The sequence below is a fragment of the Rhinolophus sinicus genome, chromosome 14 (genome assembly GCF_057876585.1).
Source record: "Rhinolophus sinicus isolate RSI-liver-muscle chromosome 14, RSI-T2T, whole genome shotgun sequence".
NCBI classification, from domain to species: domain Eukaryota; kingdom Metazoa; phylum Chordata; class Mammalia; order Chiroptera; family Rhinolophidae; genus Rhinolophus; species Rhinolophus sinicus.
Window position 1 is genome coordinate 142,955,025 of NC_142514.1, and position 27,975 is coordinate 142,982,999.

The following is a 27,975-nucleotide window of genomic DNA, read 5'->3' on the forward strand; positions in this document are numbered from 1 at the left end:
TTTCCAGTTTTAGTCCATCACTTTATTCAGCTTCATTTTTCTATTGGTTATATTACAATTTGAAAGCATTAAATGTATTTGTGCTCTTGCTTCTTATTTGTCACTCTCCCTAGAATATAAACTCCATAGAAGCAGGGTAGAGCCTCTTTCATATTATTAATCTTCATTTCCTGAATACTTAGGATAGATATTTGGAACATAACATATACTAAAAAATAATTTCAAAATGAATGGATAATTTTCAAAAAAATGTATTGAAAGAACTTTAGATGTTTCTTTGATCAGAACATATAATATTTTCTCAATTCTAATGCTTGTGATATTTGGATGTATATTACCATGGATGTGTGATTTTATCCCCCTTCTCACTGTATCGCCCTCCTCACTGCAGGAATGTGTCTTCCAATTGATTCTCTCTTACAATCAAGGAAATACACTCTGTAGATAAGAGCTCCACTAGTCCTCTGGACAATGGGGTAAATTTTTAACTTAAGTCTCCAAATTAACTAAATTAAAGTTTCGTCTATGTATGATGAGAAGTCCAGCCCTTTTTCTATATCTCCAACTATTTTCAGAGGTGATGTCCTCCTGGGTTCTATCAATGCAGCTCACCTCCTCAGTGTGTCTTAGAGCCTAGAAGCTACTCCTCTTTCAGCACAGGTACCAACACCCCTGGCACTGATAAATATACAACTGCTCTCATTCCTATTACAGCACTGCTGATAGAATCTGTTGCTTATAACAGACTTGCACTGAAAGTGTTTTGTGTGTGGGGGGGTGGACATTTAAAGGGAATTATAATGAAGCATAACGTGGACAATAATTACAATCAAATATTATTATAATGTCCTAAATCCATCTACAAAATGATAAATTTCTTATTGATATTTTCACTTTTATTCTCTCTTATGCAGTGTCTGTCTCACTTAACACCTTTTACTTTCTCTATAGCTGTAATTCTTAATTTCTAAATTGTTATTGCTTTTCCCATTTAGAGGAACTCAGCTCTCTGTTTCACCTCCTTTTTCCTGATCATATCCTGTAGAACTTTATATTCCACAAGCAAACAGGTCATCAAGGAACTTTTTTTACATAGAACCATCTCTTTCAGATAGATCATGCCATTTTCCTGGTACACAAAAGCACCTGGAGGCAGTTCTTTCTTTAAATAGCATTTGCTTTTTTTCAGTTTTGCTACATTAATATACACTATAAACTTATCCTAGCTTTCCCATTGCACAGTGGAACATCATTCTGTACCCTTGGTAGAAAACAAAAGTATGACCTTATCTCTGATCTGCTTGGTCTTCACTCCATAGACAACGGGGTTGAGTGCAGGTGGGATAACTATATAGAGGTTGGCAAACATGATGTGGAAAGTGCGGGAGACATTGTGTCCAAAGCGATGGGCAAGGATGGAGAAAAAGGCAGGTGTATAGAACATGAGGATGACACAGACATGGGAACCACAGGTGCCAAGCGCCTTCTGGCGGGCATCTCGGGAGGGGAGGTGGAAAACAGTACAGAGAATGAGAGTGTAAGACACTGCAATGAGAATCACATCTGAGATGACCGTCATGATGGGAACACAAAAGCCATACCAGATGTTGATGGAGATGTCAGCACAGGCGAGCCGGGCAACACCTATATGTTCACAGTATGTGTGGGGTATGATGCGTGTCCTGCAGAAAGGCAGGCGTGTGAGCAAAAATACATCTGGCAGAATAATGCAGAAGCTTCTAAAGGAGATGCCAACAACAATCTTGATGATGGTCTTGGGGGTCAAAATAGTAGTGTATCTCAACGGAGAACAGATGGCCACATAGCGATCAAATGCCATGGCCAGCAGGATGGCCGAATCCAGGACAAAGCTATAGTGGAGGAAGAACATTTGGGTAAGGCACCCTGGAAATGTGATTTCTCGAGCCCCAAGCCAAAAGATACTGAGTGTTTTAGGAACACCGGCTGTGGACAGGATGAGGTCAGTTGTGGCCAGCATGGAGAGAAAGAAGAACATGGGTTCATGAAGGCTATGCTCCACTATGATAAGGTAGAGAAGGATGCAGTTTCCCACCACAGCCACAATATAGATGATAAAAAAGGGAATCCCAATCCACACATGGAATTTCTCCAGGCCTGGGATTCCCACTAGAGTGAAGGGTTCTGGGTTGTAAGCGCTCAGGTTGAAAATGACCATGGCAGACCAGGATGCCACAAGTCTCAGGTCCTGAGGACAGAGGGTGATAAAGGAGAGTTAGGTTCACTTGAGTCACTCACTTCCAACCACTCATTATTATTGACTCCTAAAGATAAGATGACCACATAATTTATCATCCAAAGTAGGAAATTTTGAAGTGAAAAAAGGTTGATATTACAAGAATGGCAAGTACCATGCATAAACCAGGATTGTCTCAGATGCATATATTGGGATGTGCAGTCATTCTACATAAAGAGAATATTTTCTTTCTTCTGCTCACTTCTGCTGATTTAAACAACTTTTCTCAGGAAGCCTTCCAGACTGGATACAATCACTCTTTTCATTATGCAGGATACCTCTAAGATAAGTTAACAAATTACAGAATATATTTTTCCATGGGTTGGTGTATTATAATTTATATGACTTTATGGGCATTATTGGTTAAGATCTGCTAGTTATGGCATTGTGGAATATCAATCTCTGCCCCAGGGCAATTACACGTTCCTTTCGAATCTACCTGGTGACTGTGGCTCTTAGATTCATGAGGTCAACAACCCTTTATTTGCCATCCAAAAACCTAAGTCACTTAACAAACACTAGCTGAATTCCTACACTATGCTGGATAACATGTTAACCGAATTTTAAGTTAGAAAATTTCCCTATAGCTGAGGCTCAGGAGCCCTTGCTCCTCCAAAAAAATCATTTTCCTGAACTCTATCACTATACAGCTGTATAATATCCTAATACTTTGGACTTTAATGTCACTATTAGTCAAGATTTCGTCCAAAAAAAGGATTTTTTCCTAGTGAACATATATTCTATTAAATAGACCATAGACCCCCAGGGCGCATACTCTCTCAGAAACACCCACTTAAACTTATAATCTCAAACATATTCTCTCTTATCTATATGTACATCCTCTCATACATTTTACCATAATGTATTTACCCTCATATAATCTTACACAAACTCCCTCTTCCTCTCTCTCTCTCTCTCTCTCTCTCTCTCTCTCTCTCTCTCTCTCTCTCTCACACACACACACACACACACACACACACATGCACATATACACACATATGAACACACACCAAGGAAAACATAAACAAAATGTTCTATGATTGGATGTTGTATTTTGGTACTGCTATTTGCTCTGTAAATTCCCAAAAGCTTTACTCTGGGAATTGCTTTTTTAAAGACTAGGTAGGTCCCCATACTTCTTCCTTCTCCAGTAATGTGTTTACATAGAAAGCTTTTTTTAATCTACAGATAACCAACCATACAGCAAGGCCAGGGACTCCCAAGATCAGAACTAAGAGGAAGTTTGTGATGGCCATACACTGCTGATTTCAAACCTGACAGGGCCATAACTCACATTCAACCTTATCTCTACACCCACTTTTTATCTCATTCTTAGGCCCAGCTCACCATACCTTTCATCTTCCAGACCAGTGCTTATTTTCTCCAGTCTGATTTTGCCAAATGAAAAACAGGATGCTCCCTTCTTTTCTTTCTCACCTTCCCTTATCTATAAGTAAAAGCACTTTTCTTATAGCAACTCAAACCCTCCTCTACAATGTCTCCATAATTCATATGTTCTAGGTTTTGGAAATACAGTCCAGAGTTCAAAGTTCAGAGAGTGGACCACAGTCCAGCCCCATTTGCTGAGTAGCTGTGCTTTCCAAGTTAGTCCTTTTGTCTCTGCTCTCTTAACCACTGGGGGCCTAGAACTCACCTACAGCACAGATCTGATTGGGTTATTCAGACTTCATGTTGAGACCCCTTTTCTGTACTGCTCACATACTCCAATAATACATGGCATCAGCACCCTGAGACCATGTACTCTGAATCACAGCTCTTCTAGCTTGACTGAGGTCATCCTTTATTCATACACATGTGAGGAAAGGTCTTTTCTAGCTATTAAATTTTCATATGCTCAAACACAACAGATGTTCACGCAGTTATCCAAAAGCGTTTACAAGCATTTACACATGGGCACAAAGTTAACTCTGAGGCTTGTCATTCTACAATCAGACAAATTCACAACGTGGGGCAAGCTACAAAACAGACTGGTCTTTTCAATAAGTCAATGACATTAAAAAAGGGGAGGAGGCTTAGATAAGTAAAATGCCTTTCTACATTAAAATAAATTTACCAGAATGAACAACTAAATGCAATTTTTGACTGGATTCTGTTTAAACAAACCAGGTACAGAAGATAATTAATATATAATTGGGAAATTTAAATATTACCTAGGTTTAGATGATATAAAGTAATCAGTATTAATTTTATTAAATGTGATTATGATGTTATGGAAGATACACACACACACACACAGACACACACACACGTACATGCATACACATGCCCACAGCAACTTAATAAAACATTGGCACAGAGTGTGTGCTCTGGAGCCAGAAAACTAGGCACTTCAATCTCGATTCCATAATTTACTGGCTGTGAACTTGGGCAAGCTTACTCAAAACACATAATCCTTGGGTTCCTCATTTGTGAAAAAGGCCTAATATCTCTAATTGTTGCAATTATTAAGACAAAGAAAGACATTCCTCAAAATCTCACCTTAGTGTAGTACCTGGCACATAATAAGCATGTAATAAATTTTACTTCTTTTTATTAGATTATATTTTATATCATCAGTATTATTACTAGCAGTGAGACCACAGAATGAAAAAGAGAACAGAAAGAGACAGATGCATAAAAACTAACACACATACCCTCACACTTAATTCTACTCTTTAGGTTAGGGTTATGGGTCCTTGTCACCTATCTGACACATAAATTGCCTGAACACCACTTACAATGGCATTGTTAATTCAGTTGTATAATCTATTCTATTTTCCATCTATTCCAATCTTTTGGGGTTTATTTGATGGATCATATAGACAAGTCATAGAGACCATGATCTTGGCTTATAGTTGGGAGTTTCTCAGGAAATAAAGTTATAGTGCTCAGTCCATGGCTCCTAGAAAATGGAGCCCAGAATTTTTCACTCATTCCCTCTTTCTCTCCAAATCTGAATGCCAACCACAACCCTTCAAACAGCTGGGACTCACCTAGTCTTCCAATAGAGCCAAATAGAGAGAAGAAAGATTGTACAGACAAACACACAGAAAATCTGCAAAAGGGTCACATGCACCAAACAAAAAATAAGTCGAAAGGACTGATAGGTCAATTCCCTGCTTATTTATTTTTTTCTGGCCACTGCTTAACGTGGGGAAGAGGTCGATAATTAGGGCCTGAGGGACCCTGCTACCCTCTTCTCCCTCTCGGGGGCAGACTATAAAAAAACTTATATTAACCCGGCCCATGCCCAAGTTAACACCACCTCAGGGTGCATTTTTGTTTTTGCATTTGCATGTGAGAGCTACTGTGCCCGTGGGTGTGTGGCCAGCTGTGTACATGCATCTACCACATCACCTAGGTTTCAAGCTCATGCTCTCACTTACCAGTAAAAGACTTGGGACAATTTTTCTACAAAGTGGTAATATATAGTAGTTAGTTTCTATCTCTCACGGTTGTATAAGGATTGATAAATTAAATAGGACAGTGCATGTGAAAATGGTTAACACAGTGAATAAACTCACAGTGTACCTGTTAAAATAATTATCTGCCCCACTTCAAGATATTCTAATACTGTCTTCCAGAGTGGGGCCCCAAGATCTACATTCATAAGCTCTACAGTGGACTTTGTGCTATTTATTTTTCCCTGGAAGACCAGTAGGTATGTGGGTATGAGCATAAAATCTGGAATGCAGGAAAGTTGGTTGGGACAGTCTCTATTGGGGCAGACATGGAACAAAACCCTGCATGTTATTTTCTTTGAAGATCCACATGAGGGTGTTCCTGTTGGGATTGAATGTCTGTCCCTCTGGAACATTTTTGGCTAAGTGTTCACTCTAAAACCATCATGTCCCAAACTACATCCACGATCCCCTCACACAAGCTCTTTTTATGCCCCTAAGCCTAACAATTGTCATCTCAATGTGCACATGGATTTTTTGTTGTCATTTTCACCAAATGGCATTGCTGCTCTCCTTAAATATGTCCTGAGCCCATTCTCTTCTCTGTCTCCATTGCCCAGCTCCCAGCATCTCTTACCTAAATCATTCCAATGGCATTTAAAAGGTCATCTTATTTCCATTTTTGTCCCCCTCAGTGCATTTTCCACCCCATAGACACTGCTTTTTCTAAAGTGTACTTCTGATTATGTCATTCCTTCGCTAAAATCTCATTTTGTTCTCATCTCAGAGCCTTGGCACTTGCTATGTCCCCCACTTTTATTTATCTTTATCTAGATCGTTGTATGGTTGTCACACTTTTATTATTTGGGACTCAATACATTGAAACATTATTGTAAGTTTTTTATTTATAAGTTTATTATACATATTATATAACTTTATTAGAAGATATATATATGTGTATATATATATATATCAATTGATAAAATACATTACTATGGGAAGACTGTTAGATCTGCCTTTTGGTATTGTGAGGAGTTCTGGAAGCCCAGATCTCCAGTTATATCTAAGAGGCTCTTAACCCACTACTCTAACAGCCAGGTCAATTTACCTGAGTATGGCAAATCCAGTCTCTCTTGGCTAATTTGTTTGTTTCTCTCTCATCCATAAATATGTTCCCTTCCTGTTGGACCCAAAAAAACAGGTAATTCCATTTTCAATGGCTATCTTTTTACATCTCACATTGCAAGACTATTGAAAATGTCAGTCAAATGCATGCCAGTGTTTTGTTTGGTGTACTTTAAGTCGAGTTTTCTTGGGCCAGTACTTTTATAGGAAGAGTAGATATGTTTAAGTCATGGAAATTTCCAATTCTTACCTTTGGTGTACTCTGTCCCCTTATAGAGACATCTGTCGTTCTTTGACTATTAATTGTACAGAAAAGAACTTGCTATAGGCAACTTGAATGAGTTTTATATGAACATGTAGTTCATACATAGGTGATATAGAACTTAAAGCTTAATGTTGCCATAACCTGGGCTAATAAAAATACTATTCTGGTGAATCTGTTAATGATTTCCACTAGACTAAAATAGGAACATACTCTGGTGCCCCTGCCCTCTGTATTTATAATTCATACCCTAAAAATTGAACTACACTCCTCACCTTTCACCCCCACTTAAACAATAGCAACAAACCAACTATTGTTTTATGTGCAAATATTACGGTTGTATTAGCGTGATCTAGAATTGATGCCTTAACAGGCAGCTGGCCCTGCTGTCAAGTATTGTCATACAGAAGTACAAGTCAACTATTTCAAAATGGAAGTCCCCACAATTGAACTACTACCACTATGTAACAATGTGTTTAACTAGAAATCATGTTATTCTTTTTTTAAATGATCAAGGTGGAAATGTCCTTATGCTTGTTTTAATATTTCATACATGTTCATTTTGGTCCCTATCAATTATTTGAACTCCCGTTTAGAGATTTCCCACAGCCTGGAATCAGGACTCTTTAGCTCATGAAAATGTATTTTATTGATTTGTTTCTAATTGGAGTTGACTTTGCCTTTCCTTCAGGCAGTTGAAAAGGTTGGGTTTTCCTTGGTCAAAGAGGCTGCCCACCTACTGAGGATTGAAGTATATGTGAATGGGCAATATAGAATGCCTACTGATTCTAGTGACTTTGCCCCCACCGCCCCAAATCTATTATAAACCCCATAACAAAAACAATACATTTATGAATATAAATAGAATTTGGACTTTGTTGACATCTTGCTTAAAATTCTTATGGTTTCCCATTGTTCTCAGAATATTAAACAAATTCCTTAAAATGATCCATATTTTTCCATCTTCTGCATTCTCACCTTTGTCATTCCTTCTATCTAGAACCACCCCACCCCATCAGTTTTCAGTTCCTTTAATGCACCAAGCGTTTTTTCGGCTCTGTGTCTTTACATGTGCTAGCCCCTCTACTTTTCTTTTCCTTTTTTTCCTTTTATTTTTTTTTTTCAAATAAATACACTGGAATTTATTCATCCGTAAGTGTTTACTTTTCCTTTTTCCGACTTTATTGAGGCATAATTGACAAATAAAATTGTATATATTTAAATTGTACAACATGATGATTTGATATAGATACACATTATGACAATCAAGCTAATTAGCACATCTAGCACATCACATAGTTACTTTGTTTTGGTGGTGAGAACACTTAAAGTCTATTCTCTTAGGAAATTTCAAGTATACAATATAGTATTATTAACTATAGTCATCATGCTGTACATTAGATCTTATTCATGGTATAACTTAAAAAAAAGTTTGTACCCTTTGACCAACATTTCCCTATGCACCCCCACCTCAGTCCAGCCCCTGGCAACAACTATTCTACTCTTTGTTTCTATGTTTGCGGTTTTTTTCCCTTCAGATTCCACATATAAGTGATACCTCATAGTATTTGTCTCTCTCTGTCTGGCTTTTTTCACTTAGTCTGATGCCCTTCATCCATGTTATCACAAATGGCCGGATTTTGTTATTTTTCATGGCTTAATAATATTCCACTGTGTATATATATCACAATCTGATTGCCTAGAGTCCACTCAGTACTCTGAATGCTCTAGAATCTTGACTAAACCAGACTTGAGATTAGCATTATATTGGCTCCTCACAGAATTTTTAACTTTTATTGAATTGAAATTTAGAGTATTCTACTGTTCTATACTGGAATAAGGGACTGAAGAGTCCCATGAAATTATAGATGCTATAAGAATGTGATTAATTGCATTAATGGCACATTTTCTCTAAGAGCTCTCTGAAGATATCTCTGTTCTTCGTATCAGGAATTATATTACTTCTCTGAAGAACTGACTGGCTTCTAATTTATAGGTCCTGTGAATTATGTAAATAAATCATGCTTAAATCTCACATAGACTAGAGCTGAATTCTTAACCCATGTGTAATAAAAGAATAAGAATTCACGGTAGGTGGAAAGCATATTAGCTTTGTCTGATTTTTTTTTTAATCTTTTATCTGTTTTTCTTTTTACCTCTACTTTCTCTCCTACTTATACTTCATAGTATTTTTATTTAAGGTGTTCAAAATATATCCAATAATTATGGAAACAGCCTGCATTGCTGTTATCACACAATAAAAGAATATATACTCGTACATGAGTTTTTGAGTCCAAAGAACATATAAGGGATTCCTATGTTGTGAGTTATCTAGTGACATGTGAATGGGGTGATAGCATGGGGGTGGAAAAGCAATCTAGAAGTAGAGAGACCATGTGGAACTCTGGTGTTTTGATTCAGATGAAAAGTGATGAGTGTGTGGACAGTTGTGTTAAGGACTGGTAAATCCAAAGGTTGTTTAGAAAGAAGCAACAGGCTTTAAGAAAATACTAAATATGGGAGGAAATCAGACATCAATTGTCATCAGTACCTGGCAAACAGAAAAAAATAGTCATTCTTTGACTGATTTAGTGACCGAATGACTCATTATGACCAAGTTAGACATACTGGATTTGAAAAAAGTCATGAATTATATAAATAGAGATACACTTTTTGGAATGAAACTATATCTCTGTTGAAATACAAGAATGAAGAAGAGAGTTTGGAACACCAATGTTTCCAACTGGTCAAGTTTCAAACTTACATCTTAGTCTGTACCTGCCTTTCCATTTTATTGACCATAGAAATTTATCTTCCTCTGTTTATTCCTTCCTAGGGGAATCTACCCACCCATGTCTCATTTGGCTTTCTCAAGATTGATTGAAAAATGAGTTTTGGGTTTCATCTTTGTCCTCCTCCTTTGTCCAAGATAAAAACCTGCACCCTTAATTTGACAATTTCATGATTATTTGTCATTCATTCATTTTATAAACATTGCTTATGCACCTAGTACATGCCAGGACCTATACTTGATACTGTCTAGAAATGAATTGGAGTAACCAAACTAAAAATCCAGAACATCACAGAGTCATAACAGTAGAAATTCCTTGCTCTGCTATAACATATAAACTACTATGATGTATAAATCTGAAAAAAAATTCTTATTCCTTAGAAACATCTTTATAATGAAAAAGAGATGCTGATCATTTTATTGTTTTTCAGTAAAAATTTTGTAAGTATCTTAGAGTAATCATACAAATTGCAAAATTTTAGTTTCCAGAAACTTTCAAAAATTATTTCCTAGATTCATAATTTATATTTTTTGCAACAGTAATCACTGAGTAGACTTCAGCCTAAAATGTCAAAGAAAGCAAAAGCATGGGTCTAATTAATAAGGAATTTTTTCATCTCTCTTTTCTCTGGCGCCATTGGCTACAGGGTCAGTCTTTACCATTTACTAAGAATTTGCCCCTGTCTCCCAGACTTCAAGCATAAATTACTGGGACCCCTTCGGAAAGAGCAGAAGAATGACTTTCTCCTGAATCTGCTTGGTCTTTACTCCATAGACAATAGGGTTGAGTGCTGGTGGGATGATTACATAGAGGTTGGCAAACATAATGTGAAAGGTATGAGGGACATTTTGCCCAAAGCGATGTGCAAGAATGGAGAAGAATGCTGGTATATAGAACATGAGGATGACACAGACATGGGAACCACAGGTGCGAAGGGCCTTCTTTCGGGCATCTCGGGAGGGGAGGTGAAAGATAGCACAGAGGATGAGGGTGTAGGAGACAGCAATTAGGATCACATCTATAATGACTGTCATGATGGGAACACAAAACCCATACCATATATTGATGGCGATATCAGCACAGGCAAGCCGAGCAACACCTATATGCTCACAGTATGTATGAGGGATGATATGTGTCCTGCAAAAGGGTAGACGATTTACAAGGAAAACACATGGAACAATAACACAGAAACTTCTGAAGGAAATTCCCACAGCAGTTTTGACAATGGTCCTGGGGGTCAGAATAGTGGTGTATCTCAAGGGTAAGCAGATGGCCACGTAGCGATCAAATGCCATGGCCAGCAGTATAGCTGAATCCAGGACAAAGCTGTAGTGTAAAAAGAATAATTGGGTGAGGCAGCCAGGAAAACTGATTTTCTGGGGACCAAACCAGAGGATAGTAAGGGTTTTAGGGACACATGTGGTAGATAATATGAGGTCAGTCATGGCCAGCATGGAAAGGAAAACGAACATGGGTGCATGAAGACTGTGCTCCACTACAATAAGGTAGAGAAGCATACTATTACCGACAATGGCCACAAGGTAGATGAAGCAGAAGGGGATGCTGATCCAGATGTGGTACTGCTCAAGTCCAGGGATGCCCAAAAGTGTGAAGGCATCTGTGTTGGAGTCACTCAGGTTATAAATGGCCATTGAGGTCTGATGAATAGCTTCTGTATCCTAAAAACAAATTGTGTATAGAGAACATGAGAAAAATGCTTGGTAATTCTTCCTCCACCCTCTCTTTAGGGCCAGCTCTCCTCCTCTTTCCTGTCGGCCAAGAAAGACCCTCCCATTGCTATTAAGATGAGCAAGATGCTCACCTTGCTCATCTCCTTAAGAAAGATTCCCCAGACCCGATACTCCTGGTACTAATCACTGAGTCACTCTGGAATCTTCTTCAAACTGCATAAAATGCTGTTCCCATTTTAATGATTGAGTTTTCCCTTGGTCAATGTAAGTTGTTGCTGTATGGATGTGAGCATAGAGAAAAACAGCCTAACCACATGCAGAGATAGAAAGAAATAAGAAAAATGGGACCCAATTGGGAAAATAAGGAGATAACTAATAATTCCAGATGTCTACTATGTGCTAGACTCCTATAAAGTATTATATTATTTAGAACAATCTTGTAAGATATGTATTTTTATCTGACTCATTTTTTTTTACAGAAACTGAAACTCTGAGAGATAATCTTACCTAGGATCTCATCTTTAGTAACTGGCAAAGCCAAGATCATTAGATTCCATGGCCAATACTCAGATGCTACTGTCCCACCCCAGATGACTGCCTCAGCTTACTGTGACATGCCATGGATTGAGAAGAGGCAGGGGATATAGAGAAGGGTATAAGGAAAACTATAACACTGGAACTATAATTTGTCCAGCACACAAACCCATTACAATGATTTTCCTGATAAACTTGACACTATAGAGCCTTGGTATTTGCAGACCAGGATGTTCTCTGAGACTGTGAAGTGTGATCCCTCACCATGAAGGACAATATGAGACAGGATATGCAGCTCAGCCTCTAGCCCACACTTAGGATTTAATGAGGAAGTTAGTTTGAGTGTGTTTTTGATAATTACAGAGGTGACCTCTAGTGGAAGAAATATAAAACTTATATATTCTAAATTGTGGGTCAAGATAAAAGCAAATAGGCAACCTCTATAACAAAAATTAATCATTTTTGAGAACCTTTAATGTACTCCACAAATCTAAAGCTTTTTACATGAAACCACTACTATAATACTCTTAACCCTGTGAGATACGTAAGAATATTATCCATATTTTAAAAATGTAGAAACTGAAGCAGAGAGAAGTTAAGTAAGTTGCCAAAGGCCACACAATGAGGAAATGGTAGAGCTGGGGATTAAACCCAAGAAGTCTTTTCTTACACTCCTATGCACATAACCAAAATTCTCTATATAGTATCTGACACTGACACATCGTATGCGCATATACATGCTATCTGGATAGCAAGTGATATAAAATTAAGTCACATAAAGAAAACACGGAAAACTGAAAGCGTAAATCAAATTAGTAGCATAAAATCAAGAATATCACTTAAGATCATAAACATACATTGTTTGAGCGCCTCTATTTAAAAGCATAGGTATCAATGAACTCTTTAAAAAAAAAAAATTTTGCTCACATGAGAAAGACCTAAAACAAAATGACCCAAAAAGGATAAAACAAAAAGGATAGACAAGTGTACTTCAGACAGATTTAAATACAAAGGAAGCAAGTCTAGCAAAGTAAAAATCAGAAAAAGAAAAACTAAATTAAAAAAATTAAATGAAGCAAAAGTGCTTTATACTATTAAAAGGAACACTCGTTAATGACCGTGTCAAGTCATATTGCCTACAGATATTCCTTCTTAGCACCCTTATTTTAAATAATGTTCCTTAACAACAACAATCTGCTTATTTACCTACTTTTCCTCCTTTTAAAATTATTTTCCAGGGCCGGGCCCGGTGGCTCAGGCGGTTAGAGCTCCATGCTCCTAACTCCAAAGGCTGCTGGTTCTTTCTATTCTATGTCTCTTAAATCCTGATATTCCTCAAGGCTCTAGCGGAAGTCTCCTTTTCTTCTCTCCATACTTTTCCTGATCTATATCATCAATTCCTAAGACTCCAATTAATAGCCATACTTTGACATCTCCCAATTCTTTACCTCTTATTTAGATCTTTCAAAACACACATATCAAACTGCACCCTGGATATCGTCTTTTGGATAGTTCATAGGCACCTCAAATTTAATTTTTAAAAAAATTATAATTAAAACCCATTATATTTCTTCACAAACCTGATGTTCTTTACTATGTCTAATATTTCAGAGACTATCAATACCACCCACTGAAAGATCCAAAGCAGAAATTTGAAATTGATCATTTATAACTTCCTCTTTATAACCCCCCATGTGCAATCAATTACACTGATCCAATCTTTTTTTTAATCAAAACAGAAAAAAGTCCTTAATATAGGTAACAAGATCTCCACAATCTGGTCTGGCTACCTTTTCAGCCTTCTTTTTACACTCCAGGAATGTTGGCCAGACCAAAAAAAAAAAAAAAAATCCCCAATTTTCTAAAAATGTTTATGTTAAGAGCAGTTACCATATAAAAAAAGATCATGGTAAATTCTTCTACCACTTCATTTCCAGGGTTCCAACTATAACATTTAGTTATTTTTTTCTTAAATTTTGACCTAGTATCTACTGAGATTCATATTTTTTTCTCTGAAGATAAACTGAAATGAAGCCAGAGATAGTGGAAGCCCAGGTGATGAAGAATGACACCACCCAGTCCCAAGGTTGAGCTATCATACTGCCAAGTGTTCAGAGTTGTCCCATGCAATGAGTTGTCATGCATCATTATTGCACTTCTCTGAACAATGGTTGTTATAGAGAAATAAAAGTCTAAACAGATAATGTGTGCTATTCTACATAAAGGTAAGGTAACGTGTTTCTTCAGTGTCAAAGTCTCCTGACTACGAGACAATGCACATACTTCCTCCCTTGACTTTAGGACAACTATTCTCATCCCTACTCCTGTCTCCAAACAAGGTCAAGTTCTATTCATCATTCAAGTCTCAACTAATCTCCTTTTCATTCAGCTTAAATATGACTTCCTTGGGAATAGTCCTCCTGATCTCTCTCTGTTAGGAAATTCTATTTCCCAATTGTGTTTCCTATTTTTTGAAATTCAGCATGCTTGCAACTATAATGCTTGTTTAATATTTATTTTCTCTGCCAGACTGTAATCTGTACAAAGGCAAAGATCATGTCAATTTTATTAGTTTTGTCTTTTTATTGTTGTTTCCATAATACTTTCAAAGTCCACACAATAATGGTACTTAACAGGTGCTCAAAAAATATTTCTGGAATTGAATATCACTAATAAGTCAAGACAAAAATAATATTTTCATTGTCTCTGAAAATATATTTGAAATCATTAAATATTATTTCCTTTACTGTATAAGTAAAGGAAAATAAACTTTTGCAAACTGGCAGCCAATAATAATCCAAATAATGATGCTAAAGGCATTTCCATTAACAATAAAAAAATATCATGAGTATTAATATTGCTCAAGAGGTTCTATCCAGAGAAATAGGACTGCTTATTTTTGCCCAACACTTTTGTCTCAGCTTAGGTGAAAATTCTTCCACAAAACATTTTCTTAACCCCCAAAATATTTCCTTTTATTCACACCCACAGAACTATGTACTTAGGGAAGCACTTATCATAATTTATTGCACTTTCTGCCTATCTTCTATTCTTGAGTGTAAACTATTAATTTTCATATTAATAGTTTTATCTCTTAATTCTAGCTCAGTTTCTATAAAACACTTAAGTTTTATTGAATAAATAAATAATGCATAAATCATTGCATACAAACTTCTATTTGATATGGGACCTTTGTACTTTTTCCACCACACTTCTCCCCACTTCACTTCCATTCATTCTTCTGTTTACTCTATGTTCCATTAAAGTGCAGTTTATGATTGAATGGCTAAAATAATAAATGAATAAATTAAAACACAGCCACACATACACAGCACACTCACACATATACCCAGATGTGTGGAATCATAGGCAAAGTCTACAGAAAGTCACATCATTGTTACTGCTGAAAAACCTGGATTTTTAGAGTCAAGTGTCTTGGATTTGTAGTTGATCTGTGCCTCTTTTTTCATTTTACCAAACAAATTATTTGATCTCTCTAAAATACCTGTTTCATCATAGAATTTTTGTGGGGATTACATGAGAAAAGTCCTCAATTCAGTGACTGGAAATGTTAAACTCTCAATACATAGCAGCTATTTGTAATATCACTATTATTATAAACATATGCAAATACACAGAGATGGCAGAAAACCAGAAATGACAGAAGGTTTTAATCACAAGGAAACCAGAGAGTCCAACCCTGCTCTTCTGGATCCAAGCTCTCAGACCATTTGGATTTGGCTGTTGAATTGTGTCCTCGAGACAGCTCACTTCTACTTGTTCCCTTCTGCCCCATTTATTCATCTTAATTCCAACCCCTAAGACTTTAAAATCTGACCCCCAGGCCTACAGATTCTATTTCATGGGGAAAGCTGGATTAAGTCCATCCCATCTTTTATTAACCTCACCTTGTGGCTCCTCGTAGGTCCTCTGTTTGTCTTTCAGTTAGCCTCCGCCAGGATCTGGGCCTGAGTTCTGCCCTTGGCTTCCAGCCTTGCAGCCTTGCCAGCCTTGCCCAACATCTAATCTCCAAAGTCCAGCCCTTGGTGAGGGCCAAGGGATGAACAGAAACAGCACCCTCAAGTGGCCAATCCTCTTATTCATCTTCCTGGACTACGGAGAGGGCACTCAAACTTGTGGTGGCCCTGAGAAACCATAGCCACAGATCCAATCAGTGAGCTGTGGACTGCACAGTGAGGCACATCCCAGGGCTCTAGCTCTTGAGGTTTTGAGGTCCCAAAGGTTGGGGTGGACTGAATCCCTGCAATATCAGGTCTTCTAGGACAGGCAGTATCTTTAGCAAGCAGAGTTCTCCAGGGCTTTTGAAATGGAAAACTTCTCTCCACTGCTGCTAAAGCCATCTACAGTGACATCTCTGTGTGTTTATTTGGGTGAGAGAGAGGACTTGCATGTCTTCGTGTCTCTGTGGGTTATTCGGTTTATGTTATAAATATTCAATCATTTTTGTAAATACATACAATGGCTACTCTAGTGTGAAAATACAAATGGATCTATGGAAGGAGGGGCACATTTTCTACTTTCTGAATCAAGCCTGAAAAGGGAATGCCCTGGTTATCACAAATAGGTCATATTGATCAAATACTTGAACTTTCATATAAAACTCCTTACAGATACACTTGCCAGTCCTATAGATTCAGACTGCAAACTATCTTTAGAACCACTTTCCTCCTTTAGTCGTCATCTTTATTTCCTTGACACTTCTGCTTTTGGGCCCATGCAGTATTCAATTCATTGAGGAAGACATACATTAGTGAAATAATCAATAGATCATATGGGTAAAAATAATCACTACCTTTATAACTGTTTTGTAAATTTAATGTGTCAAGAAAGTAAATAACATAGGTATCTGATCAGGCCTGGGGGAGATAGAAAAAAGATTATTTCAAAAGATATTTGAGGGGGTGGACGGGTGGCTCAGTTGGTTAGAGCATGAGCTCTGGGCAACGGGGCTGCAGGTTCGATTCCCACATGAGCCAGTGAACTGTGCCCTCCACAACTAGAATGAAGTCAATGAGCTGCTGCTCAGCTCCCGGTGACCAGATGGCTCACTTGGTTGGAGTACAACTCTCAACAGCAAGGTTGCCCGTTCAACTCCTCATCTCCCACAAGGGATGGTGCACTGCGCCCCCTGCAACTAACAACAGCAACTGAACCTGGAGCTGAGCTGCGCCTTCCACAACTAAGACTGAAAGGACAATGACTTGACTTGGGAAAAAGTCCTGCAAGTACACACTGTTCCCCAATAAAGTCCTGTTCCCCTTCCCCAATAAAATATTAAAAAAAAAAAAAAAAAAAGATATTTGACAGACAAAGTTAATTTTAACTAAAAGCTAATAAAATCAATAATGTTTATTGGGCTCTTAAATGTGTCAATTAGAGGGCCAAATCCTTTAAAAACATTATCAAATTTAGTTCTTATTCCCTGCCAATGCAATAGATCCCCTTATTGTTTTCATATTACAGGTGAGAAAAATGATACATAAAAAGTTTATCTAAATTGTTCAGCTATTAAGTGGAGAATTTTCTAACTACCGTAGGTAGTCTGACTCCTGAACCCTATTTCTATATCACTTTATACTATATTATCTCCAATAGGCTACGGAAAGGGGAGAACATTCCAGACACAGAGAAAAGTATGTGCAAAGGGCCTTAGGCAAGATGGAGGAAGATATGAATGTAAGCATCTTAGAAGCAGGTATTTTGTTTTTCACTTGTGACTCATACTTAAAAAAAAAAAAGAGGTATAAAAAGTTATGGATAATGGAAACTCCTGTTAGTACATAAATAGCCTTTTTTAGTATGTAAATAGATAGTCTTAAGGAACTATTTTGAAAGATGACATAGCGCTTAACAGCACATTCTCTGCCCCAGTTTGCCATTCATTCCTTTATGCGTACATCCAAGCACCATGTGTGGAAGCAGTTTGCAGGAAAGCACAGAAGAGGAGAAGGGGAAATGGCTTGAGGCCAGACACGGACTACTGGCTGCAATTACCAACTGCACCAGGCCTCCTGTGTACATGGAGGTCTTACCTATCTCATAAGGCATGAGGATGGATTGTGATGTTGTATGTAAGGCACTTTGCACATTGTTTGGGACATTACATGACAGTCAATCTTTTTAATTTTATTTTATTATAATTACTGTGTAACAGGTGCTCTGGATGCAGATATGGCTAAGGCAATTTTTACTGTCCTCAAGGAGATCACAGATTTGTGGGGAAAACACACACAGAAGCAGGCAATTTCAGTACAGAGTGACAAGAAATATGATCTAAAAAACACAGGGAGCTGTAAGGACAGGAAGGAGGATGCTGATATAATTAGGAAAGAGCAATAGGATGGCCAAGAAAGCTGTGTTTTAAAGGAAAAATAGGAGTTTTCAAGGCAGAGAGAATATTATTTCAAACATGAAGAAGGTAATGAGAACATAGTGAGAATTGGCAAACTGTCTGCACCTTGATGTGCAGACTGGAAACTGGATGTAGATGAGGCTGCGAAGAGGGAAAGGGGGATATCAGAAGAGTTTGGGGAGGTAAGCAGGCACTGTACCTTGTGCTTTGGAACTTGGATCTTATTCTAAAGGCTAAAGGATGAAGGGGCTGATGGAAGGTTTCACTCGGGAATGTGACAAAATGAAACTGACATATGGTAAAGTTCAATATGGTTGTCATGTGGACTTGCTATTGGAATGCAGTGAGATGTACCTGGAGTGATGCTTTAGAGACAGCAAAATTATTTTGAGAACTTTCACTGTAGTCCAGGCAGAGATGATGTGGAACTAGGTATGCAGAAAGGATGCATGAATGAATTAAATAATGCTCCTTCCAGAACTGGGACAAGGGAAAGGCTAGTGAGATGCCCAGGATGCAAAATTAATGAAGCATTGAGTCTCAGGGTCTTAAGTGCTCTAGGCACCTTTATGGGGTTCACTGGTCAGTACACAAACAATCAAGGTGTTACTAGCCATTCAACAGAAAAGGAATTAAGTATTTTCTTAATTTGTTTCTATCAGCAGTTTAGCTGGAGGCAGGACCAGGCACCAAGTCCCAGAGGTCACCCCCTTGGGACTTTCCAAGAGCAATAAATGATCCCAGGCTCATTCTGCCTTCTGTGCAGTGGGGAGAGTCCCCCTGCTGAGGTTGAGGGAATGGACGGTGGTGTGTGAACTAGGCTACACAGGTAGCAGGCGGAACAGTTTTGGGGAACTTAGACACACAGACACGTAGCAGTTACGTTAATGGTATAAACTGCAAGGAGCCATTCCTTTGTCTATGGACTAGCCACATGGTCAGGAGGCAAAGTGAGTAACTTTTTCAGAGTATACTTTTTTGAGTACCCTACCCCATGCTTCTCATTCTCTGGATCTACATTTCTCTCCTGATCCCCTGGCAGCAATTTTTCCAGCCCTGTAGGCTCAGCCTTCTTGTGCTCTTTCCCAGGAATAATGCCCACTCCTGTACCTTGCTCCCTGAGCCTCCCCCAGGGACACTTTGCAGCTGTGATGATCCCATTCTGGTTTCCTATTCAGGTAAACATGTATGGTGAGAACTCCAGCAGTTTGGGGACTTGTAATAGGGTCTATTTCAGGAGAGTGCTCTAATCTTTTAAGTCATTTTAAGTCATGGTAGGAATCCAGATCTGAGATGTGCCTGAGTGGGTGGTCCGGGGAAAGGGAGCTCTTGATAGGTTAAGGAAGTTAGGGATTCTACGGGTTCTTCTCAAATCTTATTCTCTTGGGGTGGCTAAATCCTGACTTTAATTTCCTAGTTGCCCATGAAGTCTGGGCTCACACATACAACTTCTTCCAGTTTAAAAGCTTGAGACACCACATCAGAAATATTATTTTGCTCAGCAAGTTAATCTTTGTAAGTATGCAAAATGCTCTAGTTTTTAACTTTAAATAACATTAGGAGTATGTCTTAATATGAAGTAAAGAACAACTATATATTTTTCCATACACGCCTCTATTCTTTGGTAAACGTAACCTCCTATTCTTTGCCATGTCAGCTGCTGGCACCAAAGAAGACTTGACGTGCTCATAATCAAGACCAGACTTCTCAGTATAGTTTTAAAAGTCAGGATAACTCCAGATGCTTCATGAATCTGGAGAAAATTAGATTACTATGGATTAGAAGGGATATTGGCTAAATTCATTGAAGGGTTGAAGATAGTGAATTAAATAACTTCTAATGAAAGTATTCATTTTTAGCCCTCAATTTAATAAAAAAATGAACATCATATTGTCGTATGTTTGACAGTAATAAAATAATATCACAATTTTTCCATATGGTAAAAAACTTAAAATTATCAGATAAAATTAAATGTATCATTAGTTCACTATCCAGATATAACAATAGGTATATCTCGATGTTTTCTCTACCAGACATCTTATCTATGCAAATACATATTTATAAATAATTGTTATTGTTCCACAATGACACTAAGCACAAACATTTTTGCAATCTCTTTTTAATTTAATAATAAATGGTAAATTTTAAATAGCATTTATTTGTTAAATCAAAGTAATTATGCTCTTTGTGTATGTTGATCTTTCCTGATATAGAATAAAAAGGATGTTTTGTTTGTTAATGAGAAAATTAATTTCTTTTTTGATAAAGATTATTTATTAATTTTTAGTCTATTTAAAATGAACTCCTTTTTCCCTTTTATGCACATGTTCATATCTCTGTACATATGATAGGTAATCAATAGATGCTTGGGTAATCAATAAACCAATAGTTGATTAGATAAATGTGTGTGCTAGATAGCAGAATTGTTGCTTAGTTCAACAACACACTTTTTGTTTCTATTCATTTTTTATATTCTTTATAAAAATTTATAATTTTCTTCCTTGTCTTAAAATGTTTAGTCAGAGAATACAATAGATTATTACAGGTTTTAATATTTTGTAAGACCATCATTTTAAGTTTATGTTAATTGTGTGAGAAAATAGTACCAGCCTCAGGATTTTCCTTGGAAGCATCTTTTTAAAATTCTTTGATCCCGAGTGACCGGTTAGCTCAGTTGGTTGGAACATGGTGCTGATAGCACCAAGGTTGCCGGTTTGATCCCCACATGGGCCACTGTGAGCTGCGCCCTCAAAAAAAAAATCCTTTGATCCCACTTTGAATCTTCGGAATCCTTCTCTCCAAAGTAGATTACTGCACACATCTGGGTCCACACTTAACACCTCTGAATAGGTAGGAACTCATTAACTGGAATTTGACATAGCAGATCTAATCCCATTGCGAGTTAAATAAATAAATGCTAGTTGATTGTGACAGGCTAGCTCTCTAACTTTCTTCCTCCTTACAGATAAGTGATAAAAGTTTTATACCATAATTTCAGGCATGTCAGCTCCCAACTATTCCACTGTCAATTATGATATGTTTGTTCTCACTGGCATCCCTGGCCTGAAGGAGCTACACATGTGGATCTCCATCCCCTTCTGCCTGATGTACCTGGTGGCTGTGTCAGGAAATGGCATCCTGATCTGTGTGGTGGCAGTGGAGCGCAGTCTTCATAAACCCATGTACCTCTTCCTCTCCTTGCTGGCTTTTTGGGATCTAATTCTATCTACATCCACAGTACCCAAAGCCCTGAGCATCTTCTGGTTTGATGACGTCAACATCTCTTTTGGTGGTTGTGTAACCCAACTCTTCTTTATGCATTTTGCCTTTGTAGTGGAGTCAGGCATTCTCTTGGCCATGGCTTTTGACCGCTATGTAGCCATCTGCTACCCACTGAGGTACACCACCATTCTTAGCCTTGGTGTCATTGGCAAAATAGGGGGCATTATAGTGCTCAGGGGTTTTGCAACTGTTTTCCCCATTGTCTTTCTTGTGAAACACCTACCCTTCTGTCGTACAAACATCATTGCCCACACTTTCTGTGAACACATGGGGCTGGCAAAGCTGGCTTGTGCTGATATCACCATCAATATTTGGTATGGAATCTCTGTGCCATTACTCAGTGTTATGCTGGATATGGTGACAATAGTCATCTCCTACATGCTTATTCTGCAGGCAGTGTTCAGGCTGCCATCCCAGGATGCTAGGCTGAAAGCACTCAGCACCTGTGGTTCCCATGTCTGTGTCATCCTCATGTTTTACCTTCCAGGGGTTTTCACTGTCATTGCTCAGCGCTTTGGCCAAAAAATCCCCAAGCATGTCCACATCCTGCTGGCCAATCTCTATGTTCTTGTTCCTCCCATGATGAACCCAATTATCTATGGAGTAAAGACGAAACAGATTCGTGAGCGAGTGGCCCTTGTGTTTTCTTCAAAAGGGAAGTGTTGTTGAGGTTGCCTGGATCTCATGGTGGTTTCTTACAGGCAAGAAAGAAGGGTCCTATTAGGAAAGAAAAAACATAGCTGCCATTTAGGACAGGCTCTATTTGCTATGAAATTCGTCTTTTTTCATTAGATATGGATGATCCAAATTGTATAAGTCCTTTATTTCAAAGGTAAATAGTTTCTTAAAAATATGTGTATTCTGTGTCTATGAGTTTTTGTTTCTTTGTTTGTTTGTCTTGTTCCTTTGTTGCTTTCAGTTTTATATCCCATATGTCAGTGAAGTCATATGGTTCTTGACTTTTTATGTCTTATTTTGCTTAGCATAATAATCTCAAGATCTATCCATGTTGTTGTTGCAAATGGCACTATTTCATCTTTTCTTATGGCAGAGTATATTCTATTGTGTATATATGAGGTCTGTCAATTAAGTTTGTGAACTTATTGCAACGAGTTGCTAACTTTTTTTGATATCAGAGGGATTATTCATTATGAATTTGTACCAACTGGACAATTAACCATGTTTACTATTTGGAAGGGCTGAAAAGGCTGCGTGATAAAGTTAAATGTCCTGAACTTTTTGGCAACAATTCATGGCTCTTGCATCACGACAATGCACCAGCTCACACAACACTATCTGGGAGGGAGTTTTCAGCTGTAAACATATAACTGCGTTGGAACACTCTCCCTACTCACCTGATCTGGCCCCCAATGACTTCTTTTTTTCTCTGAAGAGAAAGGAAATATTGAAAGGAAGACGTTTTGATGACATTCAGGACATCAAGGGTAATGTGATGACAGCTCTGATGACCATTCCAGAAAAAGAGTTCCAAAATTGCTTTGAAGGGTGGACTAGGCTCTGGTGTCCGTGCATAGCTTCCTAAGAGGAGTACTTCAATGGTGACCATAGTGATATTCAGTAATGAGATATGTAACACTATTTCTAGGATGAGTTCACAAATTTAATTGTCAGGCCTCATAAACTACATCTTTTTTATCCAATCATTTATCGAAGGACACTTTGGCTGTTTCAGTGTTTAGTGGTTACTAGAAGGTAAGCAGGCATGGGGGTGGTAGAAGAGTGGAAACAGGGTCAAATATATGGTGATGGAAGGAGAACTGACTCTGGGTGGTGAACACACAATGTAATATATACATGATGTATTACAGAATTGTGCACTTGAAACCTATGTAATTTTGCTAACCATTGTCACCGCAATAAACTTTAATTAAAAAAGTGTACTCACAGACATACAAACTAGTATTTTAAATGTACACAAGTTTTTCAGTATTTAATGATAATATCTCTATTTCTATCAAACAAAAAATAACTTATAAAACGCCTCTCCTTCAACCACTATTTAAATTTTAGATCTCTATGTGTATTCCCCAACAGCTATGATGAATACAAATTAGAAAGAGTGAACATCAAATTGGTATACAAATAGGGGAACATAGAAGCTCTCCTTCTAGCTCATCTTATTCACAAAAGACCAAAACAATCTTGTAATACAAATGGGAATACCTGATGATACTAGGTAGCACCATCTACACAAATGAAATTTTTTGCTGTAAGTACATGATTTGGAAGGATTTTTAAAAAGGACTAGCTAGCCACTTGGAGAAGATATTCCTGGCTCTGGAGCCTGGGTGGTAGGACAGACCCCACTCCTGCCTCAATTTCCTCTGTATTACCCTGACTTGCAGTGGGCCAAATCCACTTCACTAACTATTCTGAGTGGTCGAAGGTCCCTGGGTAACTGAATTGCGGGTATTCATCTCTGCGGGGATCGACCCCTCACAGACGCCTCACTTCTGAGGATCCTTGGCCTTGGTTCTGGAGAGACTCGGGCTGTGTCCCTGGGACATCGCACCATTCCCAGCGCCATGGACAGAGGCAGCTCCTTGGCAAAGAGCCACAGGGAGGATGTTCAGAAATCACAGGAGAAATATGAGGCCTTCAATGATATTTCGAAATACTTTTCTAAGAAAGAATGGGCAAAGCTGGGAGACTTACAGCAAATAACCTATGTGTACATGAAGAGAAACTATGACTACATGACTCTTCTAGGTCTCAATACCAACTGCCCATATTTCATGTGTTCTCCGAATCAGTCAACAAATGCTCCTGAGAGTGATTCTGATGAATATCAGAGCCCCAGGAATCAGGATGAAAATCCGCAAGAAGCTTCCTCTGTGCAATGGATAAAAGACGAGAAGGAGATGCCCATGGAGCCGGCAGGGGAAAAAAATGATATGATGCCACTACCAGTAACGCCTGCCTCGGAGCCGGCTCCGAAAAAGCTGTGTACCCCAGGAGAAGTGAGTTCCTCTGGTCAGGAGAATGAGAAGATGTCAGGACCCAGCAAAGTGAAGTTTAGTGTCTGGGCCCACAGGCTGCAGGAAAGAAAGAACCGAGTTGTATATGAAGAGATTAGTGACCCCGAGGAAGATGACTAAATCCAAGAACCTGGTGGCCTTTCATGAACATATGCAAAGCTGTGAACCTCTGGCCATCAGGCCTCCAGCAAGTGAAAGAAAAGTTCACCGCCGTGAAACGCTAAAGCACGATGTTTCTCACTGTGCGTCTAATATTCTGTCAGGTGTTCTTGTTTCGTTGATGACCAACACATATCCCTAAGGCCTATTTCTGCCTGTGTGTCCAGGCACTTACCTCAGGAAACAATTATTTTCAGGTGTCTCTGCACAGAAGAGCACTGCTTTCCATCTCCCCACATGTGACTCCCCAGGGCAGTTGTGGGAGACTGATTCCAGACGTTTTTTTCTCTGCACTTACAGGCTCACTTCTCTCTCTCTCTTTCTCTCTCTTCTCTCTCTCTCTCTCTCTCTCTCTCTCTCTCTCTCTCTCTCTCTCACACACACGCACACGCACACGCACACGCACACACACACACACACACACCACACATCCCACAAAAACAAACATAAAGCAAAGACAGACACTCACAGACGGTACAACTTTGAACATATCCGACCTAAATTTAGCGTGTAATGGACATGCACCCCTCCTTCTGTTCCTTGTTTGGCAGCTGCTCCATGGCACAATACCCTATTCTGATGCTCTGTGTCAGTCGCTGGCAGTTAATAAACACAATTTTTGCCAAAAAAAAAAGGACTAGCTAATTAAAGTGTTTGTGTGTGTGTATATATAAACTGCCTGGGATGCTAGGTGGCCTATGCAACCCTCCTAATTTGCAGTTGAGCGACCTTCTTTTGAAACTCCTTAACATCTATCTCACAGGGTTGTTATATGAGGACTCACTGAGAAAGCCGATGCTAAACCACGTTAGAAATTACAAAATTCTGTACAAATGTGTTGTGTCTCTATCGTTAATGTCATTATGTTCCCTGGTATGAGCTTTCATCCTCCTTAAGGTGAAAAGTTAAGAACAAAACTAAAGCAAAAACCCTGACCTTTGTCTATGGCAAAGTCCTTCTAGCTCCCTCCTCCTTTCTTTTCCTACCAGGGCTCATCTAACTACTGTGAAGTCACCTCCCACAGCTTTTCCCTATGAGATGTGCACCTACTTTAGATAGAAGATAACAACAAACAGACACTATTCAGGTGCGAGTGCTCCATCTGCACTGCCCAGAATCCCGGCAGCCTGAGCCAGTCTTGCACTTCACATCCCTCAGAAAGCCCTGTGGGAATTTTACTGTATTCCATAACCATGGAACTTGTTCTTGCCAGCTGTCTGCTCAGATTTCTGGCATTTTGTGGAGTATAAAGAAAATATTTTTGTGTTTTTCCTGAGTTGCACTTTCTGAATAAATTTTGCCAAAATCTTGGGATCCTGGACTAAGACTGAGTTTTGGGAAGTTAATTTACAACTATAGTTAGTGAGATAACTATAGATAGTGAGAGAACTCCAGAGACATTTACCTAACTCCAGAAGAATGACAACATGGTTGGGTTTTAAACCTGGAGACAATGTTCTTATCTTTCCCCTACAGAGATTGATTTCCCATTATTCTCCAAGGAAATTTTCTCAGAAACTGGAAGGTAAGGAGAGGAGTAGTCTCTTTAGCTTTTCTAAGGAGAGGAAACACATTTTTATTTGTTCCTTGACAGAAAAACAGATTTCACATCCATAGGACATTTGACCTGGCCTTCATTATATAACCCTACAGATAAGAATTGAGTTTAGGGAATCACGTGATTATTATTTGCTTTTTAAGTGAATAATGTGAATATGTTCCTCATCCAGAACTTGGTGTGCACATTCAGGATAAAATTGATGACACGAATATTTAAAACCCAACACAAACTCAGTACACACTTCCAGTATAAATGCTCTTCTGCTTCCATAAAACTCAACCCTATAAGTCTTGGGTAATTCCTGGCCCTATGCTTATTGCTGTCTCTCCTTCCCATTCTATTCTCTGTAGTCACACAAATCCATATACCTAAAAGGGCCTATATAAATCACAATACGTAATAAAGTAATGTGTTACACCCCCACCACCAACAATAATACTACCAAGCTTAGGAATACAAAGGATCAGTAGAGAAAAAGATGACCAAAGAGACTTGAATCAGAGTCCAGAAGAATTAGAGCCGACAGAGTGGCTGAAGCTCAAGTGTAGCCATATAATGTATGAGGTCATGGCCTGCGCCACACTCAGGCCTATGAGTCGGGCTTCAAGAGGTTTGATGGTTGCTGGAGGGTAAGGGGGCAGGGTGGTGATAGATGAGGGTAAACGGGGGTCAAATATATGGTGATGGAAGGAGAACTGACTCTGGGTGGTAAACACACAATGTGATATATAGATGCTGTATTACAGAATTGTACATCTGAGACCTATATAACTTTACTATTGTCACCCCAATAAACTTTAATTTAAAAAACAAAACAAAACAAAAAAACATGAGTAAATAAAAAAATAAATACATAAATAAATTTTTATTTAAAAAAAAAGGATTGTAGCCAGTGGTGTGCTAGTGAATGTTTAACTACTGGTTTTGGGCGGGGGGTTATTTGTAGATTTGCTGATTTCTAAGATATAGATATTCCCTCTGTGGCTAATTTCAAGCTACTAATATGATATTGACCTGTTCATAACACTTCTGAAAATTTCACACTTGGCTTTCACGAGCTAGTTTGAACAGTCTCCAGCTCACCATTTGTTGTAGCTTTTGGTAGGCCTGGCACACTGGGACTAGAATGAGCTCTAATATTGCGGTTTTGGTTTAACCCAGAAAGTATGCAAGAAAAAGAGATCTCTGTGCTAGAGTATTTCTTCCTCACTGAGAGGTAAGACAGTAAGTAAAATCAAACAGACTTATTATCTGTATGCACTTCATTTATTATTTGTATGATATAGAGCATATTTAACTTTTTTATTAAGGTAAGACTCACATAATATAAAATAGACCATTTTATCCATTTAAGGTGTACAATTTAGTGGGTTTTAGTACATTTATAATGTTGTGCAACAGTCACCATTATCTAATTCCAGAAGATTTTCATCATCTCAAAAAGAAACCTCATATTCACTAAGCAATCCCTCCCATTTCAACCTCCTCCAAACACCAGCAACTACTAATCTACTTTCTGTT

At 38.3% G+C, this 27,975-nt stretch overlaps 3 protein-coding genes and 1 pseudogene across 3 annotated transcripts; 2 read left to right on the forward strand and 2 right to left on the reverse strand.

The window, feature by feature from the left end:
• Positions 1-1,249: 1,249 nt before the first annotated feature.
• Positions 1,250-2,209, reverse strand: OR52H1 (olfactory receptor family 52 subfamily H member 1). The gene has a single exon (XM_019715816.3). It carries the CDS (start codon positions 2,195-2,197, stop codon positions 1,250-1,252), a length of 948 nt encoding a protein of 315 aa, XP_019571375.2. The 5' UTR covers positions 2,198-2,209.
• An 8,350-nt stretch (positions 2,210-10,559) lies between these two features.
• On the reverse strand, positions 10,560-11,516 carry LOC109436936 (olfactory receptor 52H1-like). Its single transcript, XM_019715817.3, has one exon. It carries the CDS (start codon positions 11,505-11,507, stop codon positions 10,560-10,562), a length of 948 nt encoding a protein of 315 aa, XP_019571376.3. The 5' UTR covers positions 11,508-11,516.
• Positions 11,517-21,453: 9,937 nt separating this feature from the next.
• LOC109436927 (olfactory receptor 52B2-like) lies at positions 21,454-22,404 on the forward strand. The gene has a single exon (XM_019715807.3). It carries the CDS (start codon positions 21,454-21,456, stop codon positions 22,402-22,404), a length of 951 nt encoding a protein of 316 aa, XP_019571366.3.
• Positions 22,405-24,188: 1,784 nt separating this feature from the next.
• Positions 24,189-24,854, forward strand: LOC109436928 (putative protein SSX6 pseudogene; annotated as a pseudogene).
• Positions 24,855-27,975: the final 3,121 nt, after the last annotated feature.

Excerpts from the sequence above, each read along its gene's own strand:
- LOC109436936 (XM_019715817.3), bottom strand. The coding sequence starts at position 11,507 with ATGGCCATTTATAACCTGAGTGACTCCAACACAGATGCCTTCACACTT.
- OR52H1 (XM_019715816.3), bottom strand. The coding sequence starts at position 2,197 with ATGGTCATTTTCAACCTGAGCGCTTACAACCCAGAACCCTTCACTCTA.
- LOC109436927 (XM_019715807.3), top strand. The coding sequence starts at position 21,454 with ATGTCAGCTCCCAACTATTCCACTGTCAATTATGATATGTTTGTTCTC.